The sequence below is a fragment of the Anguilla rostrata genome, chromosome 3 (genome assembly GCF_018555375.3).
Source record: "Anguilla rostrata isolate EN2019 chromosome 3, ASM1855537v3, whole genome shotgun sequence".
NCBI classification, from domain to species: domain Eukaryota; kingdom Metazoa; phylum Chordata; class Actinopteri; order Anguilliformes; family Anguillidae; genus Anguilla; species Anguilla rostrata.
The window spans coordinates 73,021,576-73,047,010 of NC_057935.1; the positions used below are offsets into that span (position 1 = coordinate 73,021,576).

A 25,435-nucleotide genomic window follows, 5' to 3' on the forward strand; every position below is an offset into this window, starting at 1 on the left:
AATACCACACTCTTCCCCCAACACGTTTCCAGATGCTTTACATATTATAAACTTTGTCAAACTTCTCTAAATATATAAAATATCAGCCATTCAAAAACAAACACTAAAAGTGAAATAATATACAAAAACTGTGAGAAGTCAACTCTCTCTGTTCACGGTGGTGAATATCAGCTCAGCGTCGAGGGGCCACGCACTGCAGAACAGCCTCTCATCTGCTGTGATCAATAACCCACAGCCAGCACTCCCAGAGAGAGAGAGAAGGAGAGAAGGAGAAAGAAAAGAGTGAGATGGAGAGGAACGTGGAAGAGACAGAGAGGGAGACTGGCACTGTGACAAAGAAAGAGCAGGTTGGAGAGGACAGGAGAGAGTGAGAGAGCAAGTGGGGTGGGATGAGAGAGAGAGAGAGAGAAAAAGACAAACTGATACAGTACACTGAATTAATAATGAAGGAACATCTAGAGAAGATCAGAGCACACCCACTGCTAGCCCCACCGCTAACAGCACCACACAATGCACAGGGCGGGTTAATGAAGGCAGCTCTACTCCCCTTATAAGAGCTACCCTTCCACAGGGACTGAAACACAGGCTCTGGCCACATTCACAAACCGCCCACCATGATTTTACCACAAGCCAGGCCCACAAGCCACGCCCACAGAGAGAGCACTGGCTGTAAGCCTGAATCCCAGCAGCACTGAACCCAGGACAGACCCGTCTGTTACAGGATAAATACTCCCAGGACAGACCCGTCTGTTACAGGATAAATACTCCCAGGACAGACCCGTCTGTTACAGGATAAATACTCCCAGGACAGACCCGTCTGTTACAGGATAAATACTCCCAGGACAGACCCGTCTGTTACAGGATAAATACTCCCAGGACAGACCCGTCTGTTACAGGATAAATACTCCCAGGACAGACCCGTCTGTTACAGGATAAATACTCCCAGGACAGACCCGTCTGCTACAGGATAAATAAGACACTCAAGACCTTGGTAAACCAGAAGACGTTCACAGAGCTGAATTATTCTCTCTCTCATACAGCAAGATAGGCCCAGTGTCCAATACTCACTGCATGCACTTACAGGCGAGTGTGAGTGTGTGTGTATGAATGTGAGCATGAACGTGAGTGTGAGTGTGTGTGTGTGAGAGAGCATTACTGACCAAAGATGTTGGTGGAATGCCCTTTCTTGGCGAGAGGTTTGAGCTCGTTGTGTCCCCAGCCATACTGTCTGTAGCTGTCCCACGCGTGCTTCATCATCTGAAACACACACACACACGCTGTGAACACAAATCAACACACACACTCACACACACATGCTGTGAACACAAATCAACACACACACTCACACACACATGCTGTGAACACAAATCAACACACACACACACACACGCTGTGAACTCAAATCAGCACTCACACACACATGCTGTGAACACAAATCAACACACACACGCTGTGAACACAAATCAACACACACACACACACAAGCTGTGATCCACATGCGTGTAATCCGCACACGCATGCGATCCCGAAAGCGTGTGAAGGGAACCCGCAGACCGTGTCAGAACAGGGGAGACGACTGGCGCACGCAGACCGTGTCAGAACAGGGGAGACGACTGGCACACGCAGACCGTGTCAGAACAGGGGAGACGACTGGCGCACGCAGACCGTGTCAGAACAGGGGAGACGACTGGCGCACGCAGACCGTGTCAGAACACGGGAGACGACTGGCACACGCAGACCGTGTCAGAACAGGGGAGACGACTGGCGCACGCAGACCGTGTCAGAACAGGGGAGACGACTGGCACACGCAGACCGTGTCAGAACAGGGGAGACGACTGGCACACGCAGACCGTGTCAGAACAGGGGAGACGACTGGCACACGCAGACCGTGTCAGAACAGGGGAGACGACTGGCACACGCAGACCGTGTCAGAACAGGGGAGACGACTGGCACACGCAGTGGGTGTTCAGTCTCCATGGCGATTCATTTCACACGTCGCGACTCCTCCGAATCGTGAGGGCGATATCCTGTTAAATAAATCACCGCTCCTGAATTCTCTGAGCACTAGAGCTGCCAACAAAATGTGTCCTGTACTTGAAAACGTTGTCTTATGCAAGTTATAACCCTGCAATAGCGGAGAGACAAAGAACAGCCGGTAGCTTGAGATGACGATACAATTACTTCTTTCATCACAGACAAAAAAAAAAATTACAATAAAAAAGATTCTGAAATGGTTCAGGGTTCCGGAACCCAAAATAGTTACATATTCACTCATTGGCTGCGAGCGGTTTCTGTTCACCAACCCCGCCCCCACCGGGGTGACTCCAGGCACAGGGCCCATTAGAAGCCCCAGGTTGACGGGGCAGGAAGAGGAAATGTAAATGGCTGTGTGCACACGGACGTCCAGTCAAAGCCAGTTAAACAGCCCATTTCACACCACGCTTGGCGCTCAGCACTGACGGCTAATACAATATTTACATGCTCAACACCGCAGGCTTCACCCAGCGTTCAGCTACACCCTAAACACATTATCCATTATCCGTTCATCCATACTGAGCCACACAGACCCCTCCCTGCACACATCACACACACACACATTTACCCAGAGTCAGCCACACAGGCCAGCATGTTCACACAAACAGCCTGCACCTCAGCCATTGTGTCCGGCAGGGCTTGACACCTGACACTTCAGAACCCGAGTGCCCAGCAGGCGCTTACCCCTTACAGATCCCTGATAGGCCCACAACAAGCCCCACCCATGGAGGACAACATAGCAACAAGCCCCACCCATGGAGGACAACATAGCAACAAGTCCCACCCATGGAGGACAACATAGCAACAAGTTCCACCGATGGAGAACACCACGGCAACAAGCCCCGCCCATGGAGAACACCACAGCAACAAGCCCCGCCCATGGAGAACACCACAGCAACATGCCCCGCCCATGGAGAACACCACAGCAACAAGCCCCGCCCATGGAGAACACCACAGCAACAAGCCCCGCCCATGGAGAACACCACAGCAACAAGCCCCGCCCATGGAAATACTCAGCACTGAGTGCGTCTGCTTTGCTGCCAGGTGTGATTACTGCTTAGAGCCGTTAGATGTACTGGCCGTGCACCTGATGCTCAGGTGAGCGGTCATCAGACGTGGAGTCATGTAAATTTACACCCCACCCCCCCACCTCTCAGATCTTGTCCCTCTTTTCCCGCCCCTGTACCCCGTACCTCACGGATCTTGTCCCTCTTCTCCCGGACGGCGGGGTCCCCGGGGACCCCATCATTGACCCCCACCACTTTGGGCATGGGCACGGGCGGGAGGGCCCGCTCGCTCTCCTTCTGCTTCAGGTCCTGGGCCAGCTTGCTCTTCTCCGTCTGGATTTGAGCCCGCAGCTCCTCGCGCGTCTTCCGCAGCTTCTCCTTGGCCTCCTGCAGCGCACGCTCATGGTCCGCGCGGATCTTACTCCGCAAGCTCTCCTCTTCCTCCCTGCAGGGAACCGGCACAGGAAGTCAACGCACAGCAGGAAGCAGGAAGTGGGCAGAGAGATGGAAACAGGAAGTACTCTCTCCTTCCCTGCTCTTCAGTGACGCACCCAGTATATCATCTCTCCATTGGTCCCATTAAGGGCCACCATACCCACTGCAGTCGTTACTCCCCCAAAATGGGGCCAATTAATTGCCCTGATTTCCAGAGCTTTCGCCAGGCTAACAGAGGAGATCTGCAGGCTTGACACGCAAGGAGACCACAGATAGTAACTCAGCTCCAGCCTGCGGTACCACCTGATACAACTCTGTTACCAGCTTACATCTGAGCACAGGCCATTTTAACATTATATCCTCTGAATGTTTACTGCAGCAGTACAGCGCTGTACCCCTGGCAGGCAGTGCAACAGCAGAGCATTACCCCGGCTTTGAACCTGCAACCTCTGTGGCACAGTCTAGGTCTCTCCACACACTAACCGGCAGCTGTGGTGCTGCACGCGCTCTGTACCCAACGTGTCGCTGCCTACCGTAAGAGCGCCACCTACAGCGGGAACCAGGAAGGGCACAGACACAACAGCTCAAGGTCACATTCATCCCAGCGACTGAAACCTGGCTTATTCAACCAATCATAAACACGTAGGCATAAACATATCAGCATAAGCATAAACACGGTGTCTAATTCTGCCCAACGAGGCTCGTTACAGACACGCCCCCCCTCCCCCCTCCTCTATTAGAGCCCAGCAGGCTTCATGGACATACGTCTGTTATGCAGTAACAGCACAGCTGAGTGAGGGTGTGAAACCCGCCCACCCCCCCCCCCACGCTCCACTGAAGCGCTGAGCGTTAACTGCAGTTTAAGTGCTCGCTAACCGTCGAGCACCACAGCACATAACAGAACAGCGAGCGGCGCGATGCTAACCACACCGCCACACTCCCCACCCCAACACTTCAGTGGAGAGGGAGACGCGCATTTAAACCGGCACTGAACCTGCTGTTAGAGAACACACCAGCTGTGTGTGTGTGTGTGTGTGTGTGTGTGTACATGTACGAGTGTGTGTCTGTGTGTGCGTGCAAGTGTGTGTGTGTGTGTGCGAGTGTGTGTGTGTACATGTACGAGTGTGTGTGTGTGTGTGTGTGTCAGAGTATGTGTGTGTATGAGCATCTATAGACACACAAGTGCTCGCATGTGTGACTGTGTGCCAGTGATTGCACCAACTAGCTATAAGTTTTGCTGGCTAACATTAGTCAAGCTAGCAAAATGAATGTTTATTTTATATTGCAATGCATCATTGTTTGCCCAGTTAATGGAGCATGTCAATAAGCTCACAATGCTGAGTAAACTATCTGGTCTCTCGTGAAGTTAAGACAGTCTTAATGAGCATGGCTGAGCAGCAGTCATTTTGCATGAAGCAGGACCAGCGTTATTTGAACGGAAATAAGGTCCATGTTACTTGACTTACCCTTAAATAGCACTGCGATGCTATATAGTTTCTATAGCAGTGATGCCTTTGTTACCATAGCAGTGGCATTTATACTGAATTCTGTGCCAACACTTCCGTTTTACATAACAGGACTAACTGCAGATCAGTTTCCCCTGAATACAGCATCGGAGTGCAGCCCCCTCAGACTTGCAGGATCCAAGCGGCCAGTCTGACAGCCCCACAGCAGCGCTAGCTCGCATCACCGCCTCGGGGCATTGTGGGTAAGAGGCAGGCCTCCCAGCAGCCAGGAGAAAAAGAGCGAAGCGTGTGAACATCCTGCTCCACGGTACGCCTCACTTCCTCTCTGTCATACGCTCAGGAAACGCAAACGCTCTTCTGATGCATCGTCTTTGATTGACCTGTCTAAACAATTCCACACTATCAATAACCAGAAGCAGAGCCCTCCAATATAGAAAAAGAAAGAAAGAATGAATGAATGAATGAATGAATAAATTAATGAAAGAAAGAAAGAATGCATGAATTAATAAATAATGTGTAAGAGGCCCACGCAAAAGCACTGTCTCTAGGAGTTATCCAGGAGGAAGCAGTGAGCTGCACAGCGCAATGAAGGCACAGAGAAGGAGGGGGACGAGGAGGAGGGTGAGGAGCTTGGCGGTGAGCTGCACCGTGGCCCTGGGGTGCGGAAGAGAGGTGGCTCCGGGTTCAAGGAGGGGGCAACAGTAGCCCCACAGCTGCATTATAAACACCCGCATGGCGCAGTAATGCGCTGAGCTGCTCTATAAAACACCCGCATGGCGCAGTAATGCGCTGCTCTATAAAACACCCGCATGGCGCAGTAATGCGCTGAGCTGCTCTATAAAACACCCGCATGGTGCAGTAATGCGCTGAGCTGCTCTATAAAACACCCGCATGGCGCAGTAATGCGCTGAGCTGCTCTATAAAACACCCGCATGGCGCAGTAATGCGCTGCTCTATAAAACACCCGCATGGCGCAGTAATGCGCTGAGCTGCTCTATAAAACACCCGCATGGCGCAGTAATGCGCTGCTCTATAAAACACCCGCATGGCGCAGTAATGCGCTGCTCTATAAAACACCCGCATGGCGCAGTAATGCGCTGAGCTGCTCTATAAAACACCGCATGGCGCAGTAATGCATGCTCTATAAACACCCGCATGGCGCAGTAATGCGCTGAGCTGCTCTATAACACCCGCATGGCGCAGAATGCGCTGAGCTCTCTATAAACACCCACATGGGGCAGTATGCGCTGAGCTGCTCTATAAACACCCGCATGGTGCAGTAATGCGCTGAGCTGCTCTATAAAACACCCGCATGGTGCAGTAATGCGCTGAGCTGCTCTATAAAACACCCACATGGCGCAGTAATGCGCTGAGCTGCTCTATAAAACACCCACATGGTGCAGTAATGCGCTGAGCTGCTCTATAAAACACCCGCATGGTGCAGTAATGCGCTGAGCTGCTCTATAAAACACCCGCATGGCGCAGTAATGCGCTGCTCTATAAAACACCCGCATGACACAGTAATGTGCTGCTCTATAAAACACCAGCATGGCGCAGTAATGCACTGCTCTATAAAACACCCGCATGGCTCAGTAATGTGCTGAGCTGCTCTATAAAACACCCGCATGGCTCAGTAATGCGCTGAGCTGCTCTATAAAACACCCGCATGGCACAGTAATGCGCTGAGCTGCTCTATAAAACACCCGCATGGCGCAGTAATGAGCTGAGCTGCTCTATAAAACACCCGCATGGCACAGTAATGCGCTGCTCTATAAAACACCTGCATGGTGCAGTAATGCGCTGCTCTATAAAACACCCGCATGGTGCAGTAATGCACTGCTCTATAAAACAGCCGCATGGTGCAGTAATGCGCTGCTCTATAAAACACCCGCATGGCGCAGTAATGAGCTGAGCTGCTCTATAAAACACCCGCATGGCGCAGTAATGAGCTGAGCTGCTCTATAAAACACCCGCATAGTGCAGTAATGCGCTGAGCTGCTCTATAAAACACCCGCATGGCGCAGTAATGCGCTGTGCTGCTTTATAAAACACCCGCATGGCGCAGTAATGTGCTGCTCTATAAAACACCCGCATGGTGCAGTAATGCGCTGAGCTGCTCTATAAAACACCTTCATGGCGCAGTAATGCGCTGCTCTATAAAACACCCGCATGGCACAGTAATGTACTGCTCGATAAAACACCCGCATGGCACAGTAATGCGCTGCTCTATAAAACACCCGCATGGTGCAGTAATGCGCTGCTCTATAAAACACTCGCATGGCACAGTAATACACTGCTCTATAAAACACCCGCATGGCACAGTAATGCACTGCTCTATAAAACACCCGCATGGCGCAGTAATGCGCTGAGCTGCTCTATAAAACATGCAGCGCGTAGCATGGCTGCTCTATAAAACACGTTTACAGTAATGCGCTGAGCTGCTCTATAAAACACCGCATGCACAGTATGCTGCTTATAAACGCATGTGCAGTAATGCGCTGCTCTATAAAACACCCGCATGGCACAGTAATGCACTGCTCTATAAAACACCCGCATGGCGCAGTAATGCGCTGAGCTCCTACACTGCTCTATCCAAGCCACTGTGCCTATCACATCAGCTCAACCAGCCTGACTTACACAGAGATCAAAGATTCAGACCCAGTGGCAGCCCCTGAGTGAGGGCTGTAGACCAATGAAATAACAGCACTTTAAGCAGGAACAGAAACCCAGCCGTTTCTGGGGCACCAGGCTGTGAACATTTCTGTGATCTTTAAATAACATCACTCTAATGAACCAAAGCCACATGAGGTAAACATTGGTGAATCCCTGCTGAATCTTGCTAAAGGAGCAACTATGTTATCTGTGACTCACTTACTGTTTGTTGTGTAAGTTTCAACCATTAAGAGGTTCATGAAACCTCACTGGCCAATCAATCAATCAATCAAATTTTATTTATTACAGCAGTTGTCACAATACGTTTTACAGACAACCCTGGCATAAACCCCCAATCAGAAAATAATTATTTGCATGTCCCCAAGAGGTCACGCAACACTGATCCATAAACTACAGAAATCTGGGCGGCATGATCGCCGCATACAAGACGAGCAGCACAGTCACCGGGCCGTACCTGTGACGGTGCTCGTCGTGGCCGCCTTGCCCGTGGATGATCTGCCCGCCCGGAAGTTTCCCCTCCTTGTTGGCTTCGATGTGCGGGATCAGCACGTCCTCCAAACCCAGGTCGAAGCGCTTGTGCTTGGAGTTGTCCGGGAGGAAGAAGAAAGCGCCAAAGCACAGCGTGATGAAGGCACTGAGGATGAGGAGGAGGATGAACTTCTCGGAAAGCCTGAGCGTGGCTCTGTGGTGCGAGAAGGACGAGGCGCCGGCTGCGAGAGCGGGTATCCGGCGGCCCGACAGCGGCAGCAGAGCCGGGGTGGTCATGGTCTATGATCCAGTCAGTCGGCTGAATAAATGTCACAGTCTACTTCCGTTCATCTGCCGCGGTATTATCTCATATCGGTCGGTGTTTCGTTCAGGCATACAGCTGTGTCGTTTACTTGAAGAGGACGCGGCGATAATCCTCCATTAACTCAACGACACTGTCATATTCTGGGGGAAAAATGTAAATAGAAATGATAAAAATTAAAATCACACAGTCGTGTAAATCGTCATAACACTGTTTCCCTTTATCATACAACCTACGATTAGTTAACAAGCTTACTATGGAAAATATTTCCGATAAGTGTTTATTTGCCAGTGATTTGTATATTCAAAAAACACGAACCCTTGGCAGGGCGAAAACTTGCTCGTCAGGTCCGTTTACATGGCCGCGCCTCTCATACACCTGTGCATGAATTCCACCGCACAGGACTGTGCTACTGCTGGTTCTCTGATTCCCAGAACCTCAACAGCCCAAGCACGCAAGCCTAACTGAACACCTAATCTGAACGCTTCTGGCCCAAGGCAGGTTAAAACCTTCACACGGCCACCTCTAAACTATTGCAGTTATTAGCGAACTTAACGCGTATCACTCCCCCGGGTGTAATTGGAAATATCTTTCGGCCGGTTAACAAGGCTGCATTATGCCAGCAATGCATCAAAAGCCATCTATAACAAACGATGGCTTGTCATGCACGCAGCTACTGCACCGAATTACCCTGTCTCCTTTGAGCCACAAAGGCTAATGGGAATAGCATATTGCTGTCAAGCAAAGTTAAATATTAACGTACCGTGAAAATTGTATTGGCATTCCGATCCATATGCATCGGTCGTGATGTTGTTGTCCGTTAGCTAGCAGGTTAGCTAGCTAATATGCCTAACCAAGTTAGCGACCTGGTTTAACTAGTGTGGATGAAATCCGGAGACGGATTAGATGAATTTGTATTGTATGAACTATGACGGTTTGCTAACGACCAAGTTGGTTCGTTTCCTGCAATTTAAATTAAACAGATTCCCCAGGAACAAACGTATCCTTAAAACGGAGAAAACCAGTGCACGAAGAGGTTAAATCCAAGGCATTTTCACATCTCTGAGGTTACCGTGCAGGGAAGGAATGACAAGCGAATGTTTGGAAGTTGGTTTTGGTACAATATTCAGTTTCCTTGACATTGTTCTGGAATCAATCCAGTCTTGCGGCGAATGTCCCAATAATTACCCCCAGGCCTCCGATGATGTCGGCGGCTTCTGTGCAGGATAGCCCCCGTGCATCAGCGGCACAACCAGTTTCAAATAGAGGAAAAATACATTCGCACAGATGTGTACCCAGATCTTTTTTTGGTCGTAAACGACGCGAGAGGGCTTCTGTTTTGTACACAACGGAGTCAGCTACACAATCCCTAGCGCCGTCTAAATAGAAGCCGCTAGGCTGGCTCGCCGCTTCGTGTGGTGGTGTGACGGACCGGCGCTGCATCCGCTTGCTCCCATTGACAGACAAAACAACATTATTGAACAGCCATCCTAATTCATCGCGTCCAGCCAGCGCCTTTTCAAAAATCCCCACATTTCGCCAGCGGTGTGCATTACAAAGCGATCTTTCTCCCCGTTTTATTGCATTAGCATCGATAGCCCTCCCTCACAAACGAAGCTAGCGTTACTGCACCGCTCCTCCTCTTCTCGGTCCTCCAACGTCCCATCAGCTAGCGGGCGAGAGGGACCAAGGGAGCGTCTAACAATTCACAACGTTGAGATGTAGTGTGCAATATCACGGAATGCAAGTAGTTTTGACTGTGACTAATATTTAGCGTACATTACACCAGCCCCTTGTCTGGTTAACTAAATACATTACATATTTTTTAAATGTTGCAAAAAAATTGAACTCAAATGCTTTTTTGTAAGGAAGTACGAACTACATCGGTTTTATACTTCAGTTATGTCATTTAATTAATTTTATTCTGTAAAAGCAATTCATTCATTTTACCTGATGTTTTAGTGACAAATCAATTGATGGCAATTTAACAAAAAATAAATACTCAGTTAAAAATATGTTTTCTTTCAAATTCAAATTATAAACACTTATGTTTTAATTCAAAACCCAAAAAATATATATTTGAAAATACACTGAAACAAGTAAAGAGTCTGTAGCCTTACGCTTCATAATTAGCTACAGATGTACACTATATGGATGCTCTCAATGGTGCCTCTCCTGTGTTCTGTGTCCCAATAAGCTGCAAAAAGTATGACCTCACGTGGGCAGCAGCCAGTGTTGAGCTAAGCTATGGCTGAAGCTTTGAGCTTCACCTGCATACCCTTGGTAGTAATGGGTGAAGCTTGCTTCAGAATTGAGTATCAGTGAAATCTTATGATTTGCTTCATGGTTTTTTTTTTTGTCTTTTTATATACACATAGCCTGAACTGGACCGTGGATTGATCGGGAGTTGCCCACGCTGCTCAGGGTCAATGCAGCAGGGCTTTGTGCTAGTGGCACTTTGCAGTGTACAGGCCAGAGCTGCACTGGGTGAGAGGCTAATGTGCTGATAGGAGCGATAGGCTGCATGCATGTGGGGGCGGGGGGGGGGGGGGGTTGAAGGTCAGCATAACAAAGCTGCCATTGGCAAAGTACAATCTACTCCCTGTCTGTCAATCACACACACACGGCTGGGGGGGTGTCAAATGCCTGCAGTGCTTACACCCCAGAAATGCTTCCTGTGGTGGGCGACTGTCATCAGAAGACATTACAATCACAGCCTCATAGCAGATGAAACATACGAAACAGGGATACATGAAAACAGGCCTTGATATGTTCCACATAACAGGGAGAGAACATGGTCATCCACAGGTCTACTGTATTTCAGAGTGTGAAGATCGCCACAAATGTGAAAGATTCGACGTTTGAATATTCTGATTCTCCAGTTTCTCGTTTCTCTTCTGTCACATTTGTCTTGATGTCGGCCATTGCGCCCGCCAGACTTTACAATAGCTCACAAATCGCAATGTCTTCAGAGAAATAATTTATACTTTTCTTCCTGCAGTTGGTTGCCTTAGTGACGGGTAAGAAACTGCTTTTGAGGAAAATTCCTCCTGCCACACAGACCAGATAAAGCCTGTGGCACAGCCAGATAACTGTGTCACAGCTACAGAACCGAAGTACGAGTCTCAGGAAGAGAGGAGACGATGGTACTATAAACATGCATGCCATGCTCCAGCACTTCCCAATAAAGGAATGCCCGTCTCCTGGCGTTTGTGAATACCAGCATTCAGTGCATGAACGGGGGGTCACCCCGCCCTGGAGCCGCGAACAGAGACGGGGCCACAGAGGGCCGTCCGTTACCGGCACCCTCTCCCCGTTACCGGCACCCTCTCCCCGCCGCAGCGGGCGAGCCCTGCCGCGGACGTCCCGGTTAACGGCAGGCAAAACCCCGTTTAGGCTGATCCACATAGGGAATGAGAGGCTGAAGGTTATGTTCTCATTATGGGAATTACCTGCATGGCAGGTGATGTTTGTGAGCAGAAGGGCGGGGCTTCTCCCAGCGCCATCACCATGGTGATGCAGTTATGGGATGGAGAGAGAGAGAGAAGCAGACCTGTGTTCAATCAGCACTTTGTGCTCAACTTTGACTCACAAGAAAAAGTGCCACACATGTAATCATTAAACTGAATCCCAGGAACCGGGTGCATCAGTGCTGTGCAAGTGACATGATTAAATTCTGCCCGTTTCTCTGGATGAATGTGTTTACTGCGCAAATAAAGTGTAACGGAGAATCGCTACTGCTGCAGAATTATCAGTGTTCAGCACCAGAGAGGTTTGCCGCCCGTCTTTATAGCCCATTCTGTTCTTCCTCTAATGTTCCTGAAAGAGCTGAAGAGGGACGTGCGGTACAGGACACTGCTGCCCCCTAGTGTCCAAGAAGGAGCAGACCAACAGAACCAACAGACAAAAACACTCATTCAAACATGCAAACGGGAGTGCATGTTGTGCTATTAACCCGGTATTTGGAGCTGCTGGGTATATCCGAGTCGAGCTACTGAAAGAGAACGGGGCAGGTAGTTCCTGTTGCATGCGTCATTTTCTGAAAATAATTTTCCATGCTTAGAAATATACTGTACACTGCCAGGCTTACTGATGACTGTCAAAGCCATTGCATGCATTTATTTTATTGATAGCTGAGAATATATATCAGTATCATAAAGGAGAAGAAAAACTTTTTATTCCTTCATTACACAGCGAGGCACTGAGGCAAGCAGTCCATCCTTTGGTACAGAGACCATGTGCATGCAGCTAAAAAACTACAACATTTAAGTATAAAAATGCACAAAACAATATGAATAATATTATGTAATATGCCCTAACTACAAAATACATATTTTCCATTAAACATATAGATTAATTTTTATGCACACTAAATGTCCAAAAGATCCTTTCTTGTGCCCTGTAAACAGAGTGTGTTCGCAAGTGAAATGGTGACAGTAGAAATAGTGTTTGTGCGTATGGTGTGTGTGTGCGTGCGCGTGTGTGCGTGTGTGTGCATGCGTGCGTGCGTGTGTGTCCCTGCTTGTACAGCATTAAACAGCCCCCCCTCTCCTAGCAGGCATGGTCAGGTCCCAAACGCCCCCCCCACCACACAGGGACTGGGGGGGCTCCCCCCGTGGGCGCTCAGAGCTCCACGGTCCTGCGGACGCTTCGGGGGGAGCAGGGGATGCCCCCCCCCGGCCTGACGCACTCGGACCCCTCCAGCACGCTGCCGCAGCAGGACCAGTGGGGTCTCCCTGGGTGCCCCCGGTGCCCGTGTCCACAGCCCTGGTACCCCCCTGGGCACACACAACACACAGCACAAACAATGTGACGTCATTGGTCAATTCCACACAAACTGCGCACGTGATTGGTCAATTCCACACAGACTGTGCATGTGATTGGTCTGTCTGTACCTTTGTACCAGTCAGTGAGGGACACAAAAAGCAGAAAAACAGCTGCAATAGCAGTTCAGATAGTTTAGAGGAGCATTCCTGTCACAACCTGTCTATACCTGTCCCTGACACACACACACACACACACACGCACACACACGCACACACACACACAGACACACGTACACACACACACGCGCACACACACACACACACACACACAGACCACACAGACACACACTACACTCACACCACCGCACCACCGCAGCACACACGCACGCACGCACGAGACAGCATACATCCACACGGGGACCCCAGGAAAGGCTACTGTTCAATACAGTAGCTAATGGGATCTAATTAACAAACACACACACATCCATCAGCACCACAACACACACACACAACACACACACACACGCACACACACACTCTCTCTCACACACACAGGGGACCCCAGGAAGAGTAGCTACTGCTTCAATACAGTAGCTAATGGGAATCTAATTTAAACAAACACACACTCACACTCACACTCACACTCACACTCACACTCACACTCACACTCACACTCACACTCACACTCACACTCACACTCACACTCACACTCACACTCACACTCACACTCACACTCACACTCACACTCACACACACACACACTCACACACACACTCACACTCTTACCCGGCATGCTGCCCCCGCAGCCACAGCGCGCGTCCTTGGCCCCCCTGCTGGAGCAGAAGGAGCAGCAGTGGAAGGTGCCGCGATGTCGCCGGAACTTCCTCTGCACCGCCAGGACGAAGGGCGAACCCTGCGGTCAACACACACGCTTACCGTCATCCTCCTCATCATCATCATCATCATCATCATCATCCTCATAATCATCATCCTCATCTTCTTAATCATCATCCTAATCATCATCATCATTACCATCACCATCCTCATCATCACCACCACCAAGCTCCTCATTACCATCCTCAGGATCATCACCAGTTTCATTATCATCATTATCATCATTATCATCATCACGGCCGATATCTTATCATCATAATCATAATCACCATTCCCACCATAAACTTAATCAATGTGATCACTATCGTCATCATCATATCCTAAATTAATATCATCACCATCATCTTCATCAATGCCAATATCATCTATATTATCTTTATCATAATCATAACTTTCATCCCCATCATCTTCACCACCATCTTTATCACTGTTATTATTACTTCAGCATAATCACGTTCATCATCCCCATTATCTTCCATTCAGCATAATCACGTTCATCATCCCCATTATCTTCCATTCAGCATAATCACGTTCATCATCACCATCATCTTCCATTCAGCATAATCACGTTCATCATCCCCATCATCTTCCATTCTGCATAATCACGTTCATCATCCCCATCATCTTCCATTCAGCATAATCACGTTCATCATCCCCATCATCTTCCATTCAGCATAATCACGTTCATCATCACCATCATCTTCCATTCAGCATAATCACGTTCATCATCACCATTATCTTCCATTCAGCATAATCACGTTCATCATCCCCATCATCTTCCACAAATCATCCAAACGGCCCCTAATTAGCGACCCTCAGGGGTTGACAGACAAACAAGAAGTAGGACAAGTAGCAACAGGAAGTGACATAAGGAAGCAGGAAGTGATGCGGGCGCGGGCCTGTTACCTTCACGTGTTGGGCTTTGACGCAGACCCACACAGAGTAGGGTCCCGGCTCAGCAGGCACGTAGGACACGCCGTATGACCCGTCACCGTTGTCCGCTACCGTCGCCTCCACCACGCTGGGACACGGGCGAGAGCAACGTGTGAATCAGCACACAGGCAACAAGAATCAACACACCGGCAACAAGAATCAACACACAGGCAACAAGAATCAACACACAGGCAACAAGAATCAACACACAGGCAACAAGAATCAACACACAGGCAACAAGAATCAACACACAGGCAACAAGAATCAACACACAGGCAACAAGAATCAACACACAGGCAACAAGAATCAACACACAGGCAACAAGAATCAACACACAGGCAACAAGAATCAACACAAAGGCAACAAGAATCAACACACAGGCAACAAGAATCAACACACAGGCAACAATAATCAACACACAGGCAACAAGAATCAACACAAAGGCAACAAGAATCAACACGCAGACAACAAGAATCAACACACAGGCAACAAGAATCAACACACAGGCAACAAGAATCAACACACAGGCAACAAGAATCAACACAAAGGCAACAAGAATCAACACAAGCAACAAGAATCAACACACAGGCAACAAGAATCAACACACCGGCAACAATAATCAACACACAGGCAACAAGAATCAACACACAGGTAACAAGAATCAACACACAGGTAACAAGAATCAACACACAAGCAACAAGAATCAACACACAGGCAACAAGAATCAACACACAGGCAACACAGGACCTCAGAGAGTTACACCCACAGCACCTCAGAGTTACACACACAGCACCTCAGAGTTACACACACAGCACCTGAGAGAGATACACACAGAACATCAGAAGGATGTTTCACACGGCACACCTGACCTCGGCCTGACGGCACACCGGTTGGTAAACACTACTGTAATGTAATTGGCTCCTCCTTTGTCTGACCCCTGACCCCGGCCCTTATTGGAGGGGGATACTCACCACTCTTTCTTGTCCTTGTGGACGATGCTCACCAACACGGCCTCGCCCCCCCGTCCCATGGGTTCCCCGGCCGAGTCCCTGCAGAGGAGCGTGAACTCCCCCCTCTGTCCCTCCCGCCCCCGCTGGAGCCCTGGGGGGTCAAAGGTCAAAGGTCACACAGGTGATCACAGAAGGCGGTCTGAAGCAGAAGTTCTTGGTCAGGGTATTTATAACCCGCTGTAGTATCACACTCTCCTGTGACAGAATAACTCCTGTGATCTCTACTCCACCGTCCTCACCTGTGGCCAATGAAAACACACCTAAGCGGGGGGGGGGGGGTATCACTGAAAATAAAGTCATTCAAAACCACCCCCCCCTCCCAAAAATGCGCAGGAACAGCACACACCCCTGACATGCAACCTGTTCTTACTCCATGTAATACCACGTGTGTGAGGTTTCAACTCATGTCAGTCAGAGCACTGATTCTGACTGGACTCAATGTCCACACTGTTCTGACTGACCCCAGAACAGTGTCTGTACCGCCATCTAATACAGCAGTGCGCCAGTCTCACTGACCCCAGAACAGTGTCTGTACCGCTATCTAATACAGCAGTGTGCCATTCTCACTGACCCCAGAACAGTGTCCATACCGCCTAATGCTTCAGTGAAGAAGCTGTAGCCCAGAGAAGTCTCTGTCTGCCAGTCTTTCCTGACCTTAGTTTAGTTGCTGGAGAAGCTGGAGACCAAGCATTTGATTGCTGGAGCGTGAGAGCACAGGATGAGGAATCACTGGGATCACCAGCGATTCGCTGGTTACAGGCAGCACAGGGAAAAGCAGAATGGTATCATTTCTGGTGAACGCGCTGGACAGGGCTGAGTACCCTATTAAAGGGGCGACATAGCTCAGGAGGTAAGACCAATTGTCTGGCAGTCGGAGGGTTGCCGGTTCAAACCCCGCCCTGGGCATGTCGAAGTGTCCTTGAGCAAGACACCTAACCCCTAACCCCTAACTGCTCTGGCGAATGAGAGGCATCAATTGTAAAGCGCTTTGGATAAAAGCGCTATATAAATGCAGTCCATTTACCATTTACCATAAAGCACAGAGATGCTGCTCTGAGGATACTTCTCAATGGCACTCAGAATGCCAGCTCATCATCTACAGCGCACCATTATTTACTGAGCAACCCAGCCCTGGGAGGAGGCGGGGCTCATCTTTAAAACAACTGTTCGGAGCTACTTTTTTTATTTATTTTTTCATTTTTACTGCAAACAAGGAGGTGCAGTGAATATTCTCAAGGGGGAGGGGTGGCTGGGAAGGGGGGCACTAGTTTAAAATTCCTGTTATCTAACGACGGCAATAAAGAGCACTTGAAAAGTTTCTGAGGAAACCAGGAATGTCACCTGTTAATTAACCCAAACAGAAGACACAAAGACATCCTGCTGGTGCTGGAATGTGTGTGTGTGTGTGTGTGTGTGTGTGTGTGAGAAAACAAGTCAGGGCCAGCGTTCCAATCATAACACACGCACTGAATGCTGGCAAATGCCTCCCTTCCAAACAGACATGCTTCCTGTGGTTTTAGAGGGGGAAGCTGGGAAACTTATTCACAGGGACATTACACAGCCTTCGGCTCTAAAACAAACACCACGTGAACGCACAGGGGTTCATGACAAACAACAGACATCCAGGTTCACACAAACACACACACACACACGCGCACACACGCACGCGCATCCACACACACACACATACACACACACACACACGCGCGCATCCACACACACACACATACATACACGCAGACACAAACACACACGCGCACACACACACACACACACTATGGCCTCAGTATGACAGTCTGATCTCTTTCTCACCTTCTCCATGAATGAGGCACTTGCTGGGGTCCACCGTCTTGGCGAGGACCACCCCAAACATGGGGTATCCGCCCACCTCCCCGGCCCGCTCCTGGGGGAGGAAGCACAGGTTGCCGTCGTCGGGGGCGACAGCGGCGGCGTTGAGGCCACGCCCATCCTCCGCCAGGAGGGCCAGCCTGCGGCTGACCACGCCCTTGGCGGTGAGGATCTCCAGCTCGGTGCCGCAGGTGAGCAGCCTCTCGGCGAACTCCACGCCGGCGCGGGCGTCGGCCAGCGCCTGGTCCAGCTGTGCCCGCTGCAGGTGCAGCTGTGCCCGCCTGTGCGCCCTCACCGCCTCCACCTGCTGCAGCAGCGCCTGGCAGTGCTCCTGCACCGCCCGCAGGTAGGCCCCGCAGAAGTGCTCCACCTGCTGGGCCACGGCGTCGGCCCGCGCCTGCAGCGCCCCCTGGCTGCGCTCCACGCCCCGCGCCGCCTCCTCCAGCCGCCGCAGCCGCGGGTGCACCCCGCGCAGCAGCTGCCGGATGCGGTCGCCGTGGCGACCCACCAGCTCGCGCGCGTACCCGCACTGGTGGTCACGGTGCGCCGCCGCGGCACACTGCCGGCAGAGGGCCAGGTCACATGACTCGCAGAAGAGCTGGAGCTCCTCCCCCGGGTGCGTGGGGCACAGGACGGGGCGCAAGAGGCGCCCCTGGGCCTTCAGGTCCCGCAGACGCTGGACAGAGTGGGAGGAGGTCTTCTTCTGTCTCCTATTGGGGAGGGGGGGGGGGTGAGATAGCAACAGATTCCGCTGGTCCACTCATACTCCACACCCCACCCGTCACACACGCTCACTTTGGGGGTCTCTGTGTGCTGCTTTGGTATTTATTCTAAAACAGTGAGTTGGGGGTTCATTATGGAACGCTGCAGCTCAAAGACAGCAGAATTACGCATTTCGTGAGGCACCTTCTAATCGCTAGGCACGCTCTTCAAAAAAAAAACCAACCCTAAGGATTTAATCAGTGCTTTAAAAAAAGTAATTCGCTAAACGGACATAAGCTGACGATAACCGCAGAACTTTTAACATTCAACAACCACACTCTTCACTGACGCACCGGGAACGGTTTATTGCATTCGTGTGTATGTGTGCGAGTGCGAGTGCGTGTGTGTGTGTGTGTGTGTGTGTGTGTGTGTGGTTTTAGAAACAGGCACAGCTGACCGGCACCGACACTGACCTGTGCGCCTGGCAGCAAAATTCGCACAAGTTTGCGCTACACACGGCGCACCGCTTCTCCGCGTTGCCCTCGCTGCACAGATCGCAGACCAGCTCGTGGTTTGCACTCAGCACGGTTTCCTGAAACACCTCGTCCAGGGCCAGGTGATCCGTGGTTAACCCGTCCACTCCCGCCGGTGGAAGGTCCACCTCCGAGTCGCACTCCGGGCACAGCACCGTGACCGACTGCTGGTCGCGGAGGAGCGGCGAATGCTGCCCGGAGTCATCTTTCCCGTTAACGACAGAAACCGAAAACGGTTCCAGCAGACGAATGCATTCGGCGCAGAAAGAGTGCAAACACGGCAGGATTTTGGGGTCCCGGTAAAAGTGCCTGCAGACGCGGCAGACCACCTTAGTGTTCACAACACCTTCCGCAACTTCCTTTGGTTCTTTACCTTCTCCATTTTCGCCTGTGGCTGAAGTAGCGTCCAGCTCTCTCTCCCGCTCGGCCGCCGTTGTGTTTCCGAGTGACATGCTAAACTAAAATGCCCGCTGTGTTTTCTGTATTCGCTACAATCCTTCGCACACACGACACAACATCTGTAAGGAGGAAGAGTTCGCTGGCGGGTGGAAGCCCCACTGCCGCGGCCAAGTTAGCCTACTCCAGAAACTCTGAGACCTTTCGACAATAAGTTATATCGGCATAATAATCAACTTTCCCCAACACCAATCGTTGTTTATAGAGAATAACTTCAATATGCGATCTCGTTCAGCGGCGACTTAAACAACCTCTGAAGTTCCTTTTGCAAATAAACTTCTGGCATACCGTTCTTTTCCCCAAAGGGTCCATTGACAAATTCCCTTCCCCCCCGGCAACAGAACTCTACGTTAACAGGCGTGGCTTATGGAGCCGAACTATTTTAAAGTGGAGACAGTTCTCTCGCCCGGACTCGGCCTGTCCCGGAATGCGCGGTGTCCCCCTCTGTCGGCTCGACAGACTCAGCGAGCACCCTGTGGAGGGCTGCAAGCTCGGCACAACTTTCCAGAGTATTCTCTCGTACGTGGATTTGTAGCTTCGTCTGTGACCTCGGTCAAACCCTTTGACAATATAGCTCACCAGTAACTCATCAAACTAAAAAAAAAAAAAACTAAACAGAAGCACATACGCAACAACGGGGCCAGCCCTACAAACGCGAATGTCTGTGACTGAGTGATGAAGTTACACCATTGGTCGGCCGGTCCAGCCATATACTAGGTTTTGACCTGGTCTTGTTTTTCTCAAAACATTCTCCGTTCCATTGCAAACCTCCCACACGTCTCCGCAAAGCACAGACCAAGATCAAGTAACATTATTTGGAGAATAACCAGTTTGTTTAACCTCTTAAGTAAACTGTACTGGCAGATAGTCCCGAAAACAATCCTTGCTAATTCCTGAACAAACATGGAAAGCACAAAACTGCTGTTCAGATGTCACGAAACGTAGTTGGTGCAAAAGAACAAACAGTCTTTCTTTCCAAGTAGTTCAGAATATAAATGGGATTGCCACTGTTCGCAGCTGTAGTTAGCGCGCAGTTAGCTCTTTCCCGTTTGTCTCACTGTCTCCGTTTCTATAGCGACAGTAATGTACAGTGACATCCAGTGACTGACCTCAGCGGGATGCAGTAAAGGTTTATTATAGGTAAATTGGACATAAAAACAGGCCATTGCTGTTAACTGGGATAAACTAATGTTACAGAACAGAAATTCAGAGATTATCTTTGCTTTTAAACATTCCAGCCTAAATAAAAAATAAAATGTGAAACTTTTTAATATGAAAAGAATGTAAAAATGTACATTCCTAGTCTAATTGTCTAATTCTCTAATTTTGTTGTGTTTAGTCTTCAGGGGGGCCGTCAGTGTTCAGCCAGTGTTAAGCTGTGTTTCGCAGAGCAGGTACTTCTCAGTTCAGTCTATTCTAAAAAGCCTGTGCACTCAACACACAAAACAGCTGTTTCTGTAAAATTATGAAACATACGCATGTAACTGCATGAAACAAAAGATAATTTTCTGTACTTCTGTCTCCCAATCATGTTTTCATCTCAAATGTCCTAACTATACAGCAAAAATAACTAATTTAACTTTACCATTCCCATACTGTTGATGGGAACTGTATCTGAAATGCTAATAATCAGTCTGTGTTCAGGTGAGCAGGTAGTGGTCATTCTGTGTTCAGGTGAGCAGGTAGTGGTCAGTCTGTGTTCAGGTGAGCAGGTAGTGGTCAGTCTGTGTTCAGGTGAGAGGGCAGTGATCAGTCTGTGTTCAGGTGAGCAGGTAGTGGTCAGTCTGTGTTCAGGTGAGAGGGCAGTGATCAGTCTGTGTTCAGGTGAGCAGGTAGTGGTCAGTCTGTGTTCAGGTGAGCGGGTAGTGGTCATTCTGTGTTCAGGTGAGCAGGTAGTGGTCAGTCTGTGTTCAGGTGAGAGGGCAGTGATCAGTCTGTGTTCAGGTGAGCAGGTAGTGGTCAGTCTGTGTTCAGGTGAGAGGGCAGTGATCAGTCTGTGTTCAGGTGAGCAGGTAGTGGTCATTCTGTGTTCAGGTGAGCAGGTAGTGGTCAGTCTGTGTTCAGATGAGCAGGTAGTGGTCATTCTGTGTTCAGGTGAGCAGGTAGTGGTCAGTCTGTGTTCAGGTGAGCAGGTAGAGGTCAGTCTGTGCTCAGGTGAGCAGGTAGAGGTCAGTCTGTGTTCAGGTGAGCAGGTAGTGGTCAGTCTGTGTTCAGGTGAGCAGGTAGTGGTCAGTCTGCATTCAGGTGAGCAGGTAGTGGTCAGTCTGTGTTCAGGTGAGCAGGTAGTGGTCAGTCTGCATTCAGGTGAGCAGGTAGTGGTCAGTCTGTGTTCAGGTGAGCAGGTAGTGGTCAGTCTGTGTTCAGGTGAGCAGGTAGTGGTCAGTCTGTGTTCAGATGAGCAGGTAGTGGTCCTTCTGTGTTCAGGTGAGCAGGTAGTGGTCAGTCTGTGTTCAGGTGAGCAGGTAGTGGTCAGTCTGCATTCAGGTGAGCAGGTAGTGGTCAGCCCGTGTTCAGGTGAGCAGGTAGAGGTCAGCCCGTGTTCAGGTGAGCAGGTAGCATGTCCACAGGTGAAGAGGAGCGGTGAAGGCCAGGTGCAGGGGTCTCAGTGTGGGGGCGGGGTTGAAGGTAAAGCGGGTTCTGCTCGTCACACCGCTCTCTGCAGAAGACAGAGACAGCAGGTCAGAGCCGTGCTTATTTTACTCTCACTCTCACAGCAAAGGACGGCGTGTCCACATACAAAGCCTGCTGTTCCCTTTGAAAGCGCTCAATGGGAAACAGAGCCCTGACTCTATCTGTACTGTGATGTCATTTCTGCCTTTTTATGGTTGCCAGTAAACAGACCGCATCTACTCTGCTTTAAAAACATTTTCAGCCGTTTCCTTATATATATTGACTCCCATTATATCCTGGGGAACCGGAAGCTGCCAATCAAGAGGCTGACTGCACCTGTAACAGTTGCCAGGGAGACAGAGGTGACCAGGTGGTTGCGGATGAGGCAGGTGTAGGTGTCGTCGCTCTGGGCCGGGTCGAGCAGGGTGGTCACCACGCGGAATATTCCGGCGGAGTTGTTGGAGAGGAGTTCGCTGGCGTTCAGGGCGTGGCCCTGCTGGTCGGTCCAGGCGACGCTCGGCTCGGGGAACCACCTCTCCGCCTCCGCAGTCAGGTTCCTCCCGCTCAGGGTGAAACTCGGAGGGGAATACGCTGGAACACAGGACAAACGCAACGCCCAGCTTCACATTCACAGCCAGTACCCTCCACAGAAACTCAGTGGCAATTCCACACAAGCTCATCAGCGTCTATGTTTATTGACTGGATTTCGTGTTTGATCATTCTCTCATTCAGCTGGACTCTGATTCCTGCCTCAGACCTTTAGCTGCCTGCCCGGTGGATTCCGTGTGTTCCGCTCTCGTTTCGCCCCCCTGCTCGCTGTGCACTGCTCTGGTCACTTAGAGGGTTCCCAGCTGGATTACAGATCCATCCACTGGGACATTATTTTGTTATTTTGCTTTATTATTTTTGAAGGTGACTGGATGAGAATTTGGGTCTCTGTTGGGGGTACGCTATTCAGACTCCTGGTCCCAGCCTGCAGATTAAGTGTCCCAAAGCTCACTGTTTAAAGCCTCCCCGGCCAGACAAGGGCTTCAGACACGAGCCAGGCTTCGGCTGGTATTGGACAGGCAGGTAGGGACTGGAGCTACTCACTGATCCGCAGTATTATTTCACTTTCCTCTCTCATTTCCTGTTTCCTGTTACAATCTAACCTACACCAGGTTGTGACAGCACCCATTAAGGTATTACTATAAAGGCAACTCTACAAAGGCCCACACCAAAATACACAACAGGTATTACAATGTTGAATAAGACCTGTGTGAGTTATTATTATTTGATATTACTGAGGCTCTTATCAGTAGTGATAAAGATTAAGACACCTGGCTTTTATAAAGCAACACTGACAGATGGACACACACACACACACGCACACACGCACACACACACACACACACACGCACACACACGGAATTCTAACTCTAACTCGGTTCTTTCCAGAGCCCCCTCCCAGCTTGACCCCTGACCTTAAAAGGGGGAGGAGCTCCCAATAACCTGACCCCTGACCTAAAGAGCAGGATGAGGGTGTATATACTGAACTACGCTGAGCTGACTGCTTCAGCTATCCGCTAAAAACCCTGCATACTTGTGTTACAGACTTAGATCACTTAAACCCTGCAGAAAGTCCGGAAGAGTAATCAGCTAAGTGGTAGTTTCTCTACGGGCTCCCAGACTCCCAGCTGCAGAACACCTCTGGTCTTTACAGCGCTGAGGATGAGGATGACGTGCTTCTCACCGGCCACCCTGAGGTGCACGCTAGTGCTGCCCTGGCCAGAGGGGGCGCTCACGCTGCAGCGGTACTCTCCGGCGTCCCGCGGTCCCACGCTCCAGAGCAGGAGCGAAGCGTTGCCGGCAGCGAGGCCTCCTGGGAAAATCTGGGCGCGGTCATGGAACTGCGGGTTCTGATTCTGCAGCTGGGCCGCTCCGTTCTGGTAGCGGAACACCACGCCGCTGAGCCCCGCCTTCTCCCAGGTGACGGACACGGAGCCGGCGGGCTTGGACCCGGTGCCGGACACACGGAAGCTGCAGTCCAGCTGGACGTCGGCACCGATGTTCCCCACAGGAGACGTGTCCCGACTCTCCACAAAGGGAGACTGCGAGCCTGCGGCACAAACATGCACTCCGTGACACACCTCCACACCTCCTACGCACCTCCTCCACACCTCCTACACATCACTCACTCACTCACTCACTCTAGAAAGGAGAGAGGGACACGCCCGCACACCTCATACGCACCTCCTACTCACCTCCTACACATCACTCACTCACTCACTCCAGAAAGGAGAGAGGGACACGCCTGCACACCTCATACTCACCTCCTACACATCACTCACTCACTCAATCACTCCAGAAAGGAGAGAGGGACACACCCGCACACCACCTCCTCCACACCTCCTACGCACCTCCTCCACAACTCCTCTGCACCTCCTCCACACCTCCTACGCACCTCATACACATCACTCACTCACTCACTACAGAGAAGAGAGACATGCTCGCGCACCTCCTCCACACCTCCTCTACACCTCCTACACACCTCCTACACAGCCCGTCCACATCACTCACTCACTCCAGAAAGGAGATAGGGCCACACCCACGTACCACCTCCTCCACATCACTCAGTCACTCACTTCAGAGTGAAGAAGAGGAGGATAAAGGAGAAGCAGAAAAGGAGTGGGGGGAGGTAACTGAGAGAAGAGATTAAAAAGAGGATAATCACTTATTCTCAGTAAACGAGAACCAAGGCTACTCACATGACCTGTGTGTAGCAGTGTGTTTAAATGGTCCTGTCGCTGTACTGTCATGGTTCTCGTGTGTAGCAGTGTGTTTAAATGATACTGTCCCTGCACTGTCATGGTTCCCGTGTGTAGCAGTGTGTTTAAATGGTCCTGTCCCTGTACTGTCATGGTTCCCGTGTGTAGCAGTGTGTTTAAATGGTACTGTCCCTGCACTGTCATGGTTCTCGTGTGTAGCAGTGTGTTTAAATGTCACTGTCCTGACTGTCATGGTTGTGTGTGAGTGGTTTAAGTGATACTCGCTGTACATGCAATGCTCAGAATGAGAATGTGGTAATCCGTGACTCGACTTATGTAAATGCAGCAGAGAGAATGATTAACCGTGACTAAAAAGGGACAATTAATAACCTGTCAAACAGAGGGACCCATAGCTACAGCCCCTAACAGTCACATGCAGCTGCATAGCTACAGCCCCTAACAGTCACATGCAGCCGCATAGCTACAGCCCCTAACAGTCACATGCAGCTGCATAGCTACAGCCCCTAACAG

General features: G+C 50.3%; 3 protein-coding genes across 6 annotated transcripts in view; all 3 read right to left on the reverse strand.

The window, feature by feature from the left end:
* LOC135251888 (mannosyl-oligosaccharide 1,2-alpha-mannosidase IB-like) overlaps positions 1-10,093 on the reverse strand; it is a 21,933-nt gene extending 11,840 nt beyond the window's left edge. For 2 of the 4 annotated variants that reach the window (XR_010329218.1, XM_064329752.1), the window contains exons 1-4: positions 9,169-10,093; positions 8,070-8,548; positions 3,228-3,486; positions 1,161-1,257 (exon numbers count right to left, since the gene is read on the reverse strand). Coding sequence is in view for 3 of the 4 variants with exons in the window: in XM_064329752.1 (XP_064185822.1) it covers positions 1,161-1,257; positions 3,228-3,486; positions 8,070-8,380 (667 nt within the window). In the remaining variant the exon portion in view is untranslated. Of the gene's footprint in view, positions 1-1,160; positions 1,258-3,227; positions 3,487-8,069; positions 8,549-8,723; positions 9,125-9,168 lie in introns of those variants that run through there. The other 2 variants (XM_064329753.1, XM_064329754.1) reach the window with 2 other exon arrangements.
* A 2,398-nt stretch (positions 10,094-12,491) lies between these two features.
* Positions 12,492-20,064, reverse strand: trim45 (tripartite motif containing 45). Its single transcript, XM_064329757.1, has 6 exons — positions 19,032-20,064; positions 17,821-18,566; positions 15,970-16,099; positions 14,972-15,086; positions 13,958-14,084; positions 12,492-13,183 (listed from the first exon to the last, which is right to left on the reverse strand). Exons 1-6 carry the CDS (start codon positions 19,541-19,543, stop codon positions 13,029-13,031), a joined length of 1,785 nt encoding a protein of 594 aa, XP_064185827.1. The 5' UTR covers positions 19,544-20,064; the 3' UTR covers positions 12,492-13,028.
* A 584-nt stretch (positions 20,065-20,648) lies between these two features.
* vtcn1 (V-set domain containing T cell activation inhibitor 1) lies at positions 20,649-24,644 on the reverse strand. Its single transcript, XM_064329858.1, has 4 exons — positions 24,627-24,644; positions 23,890-24,319; positions 22,494-22,748; positions 20,649-22,203 (listed from the first exon to the last, which is right to left on the reverse strand). Exons 1-4 carry the CDS (start codon positions 24,642-24,644, stop codon positions 22,088-22,090), a joined length of 819 nt encoding a protein of 272 aa, XP_064185928.1. The 3' UTR covers positions 20,649-22,087.
* Positions 24,645-25,435: the final 791 nt, after the last annotated feature.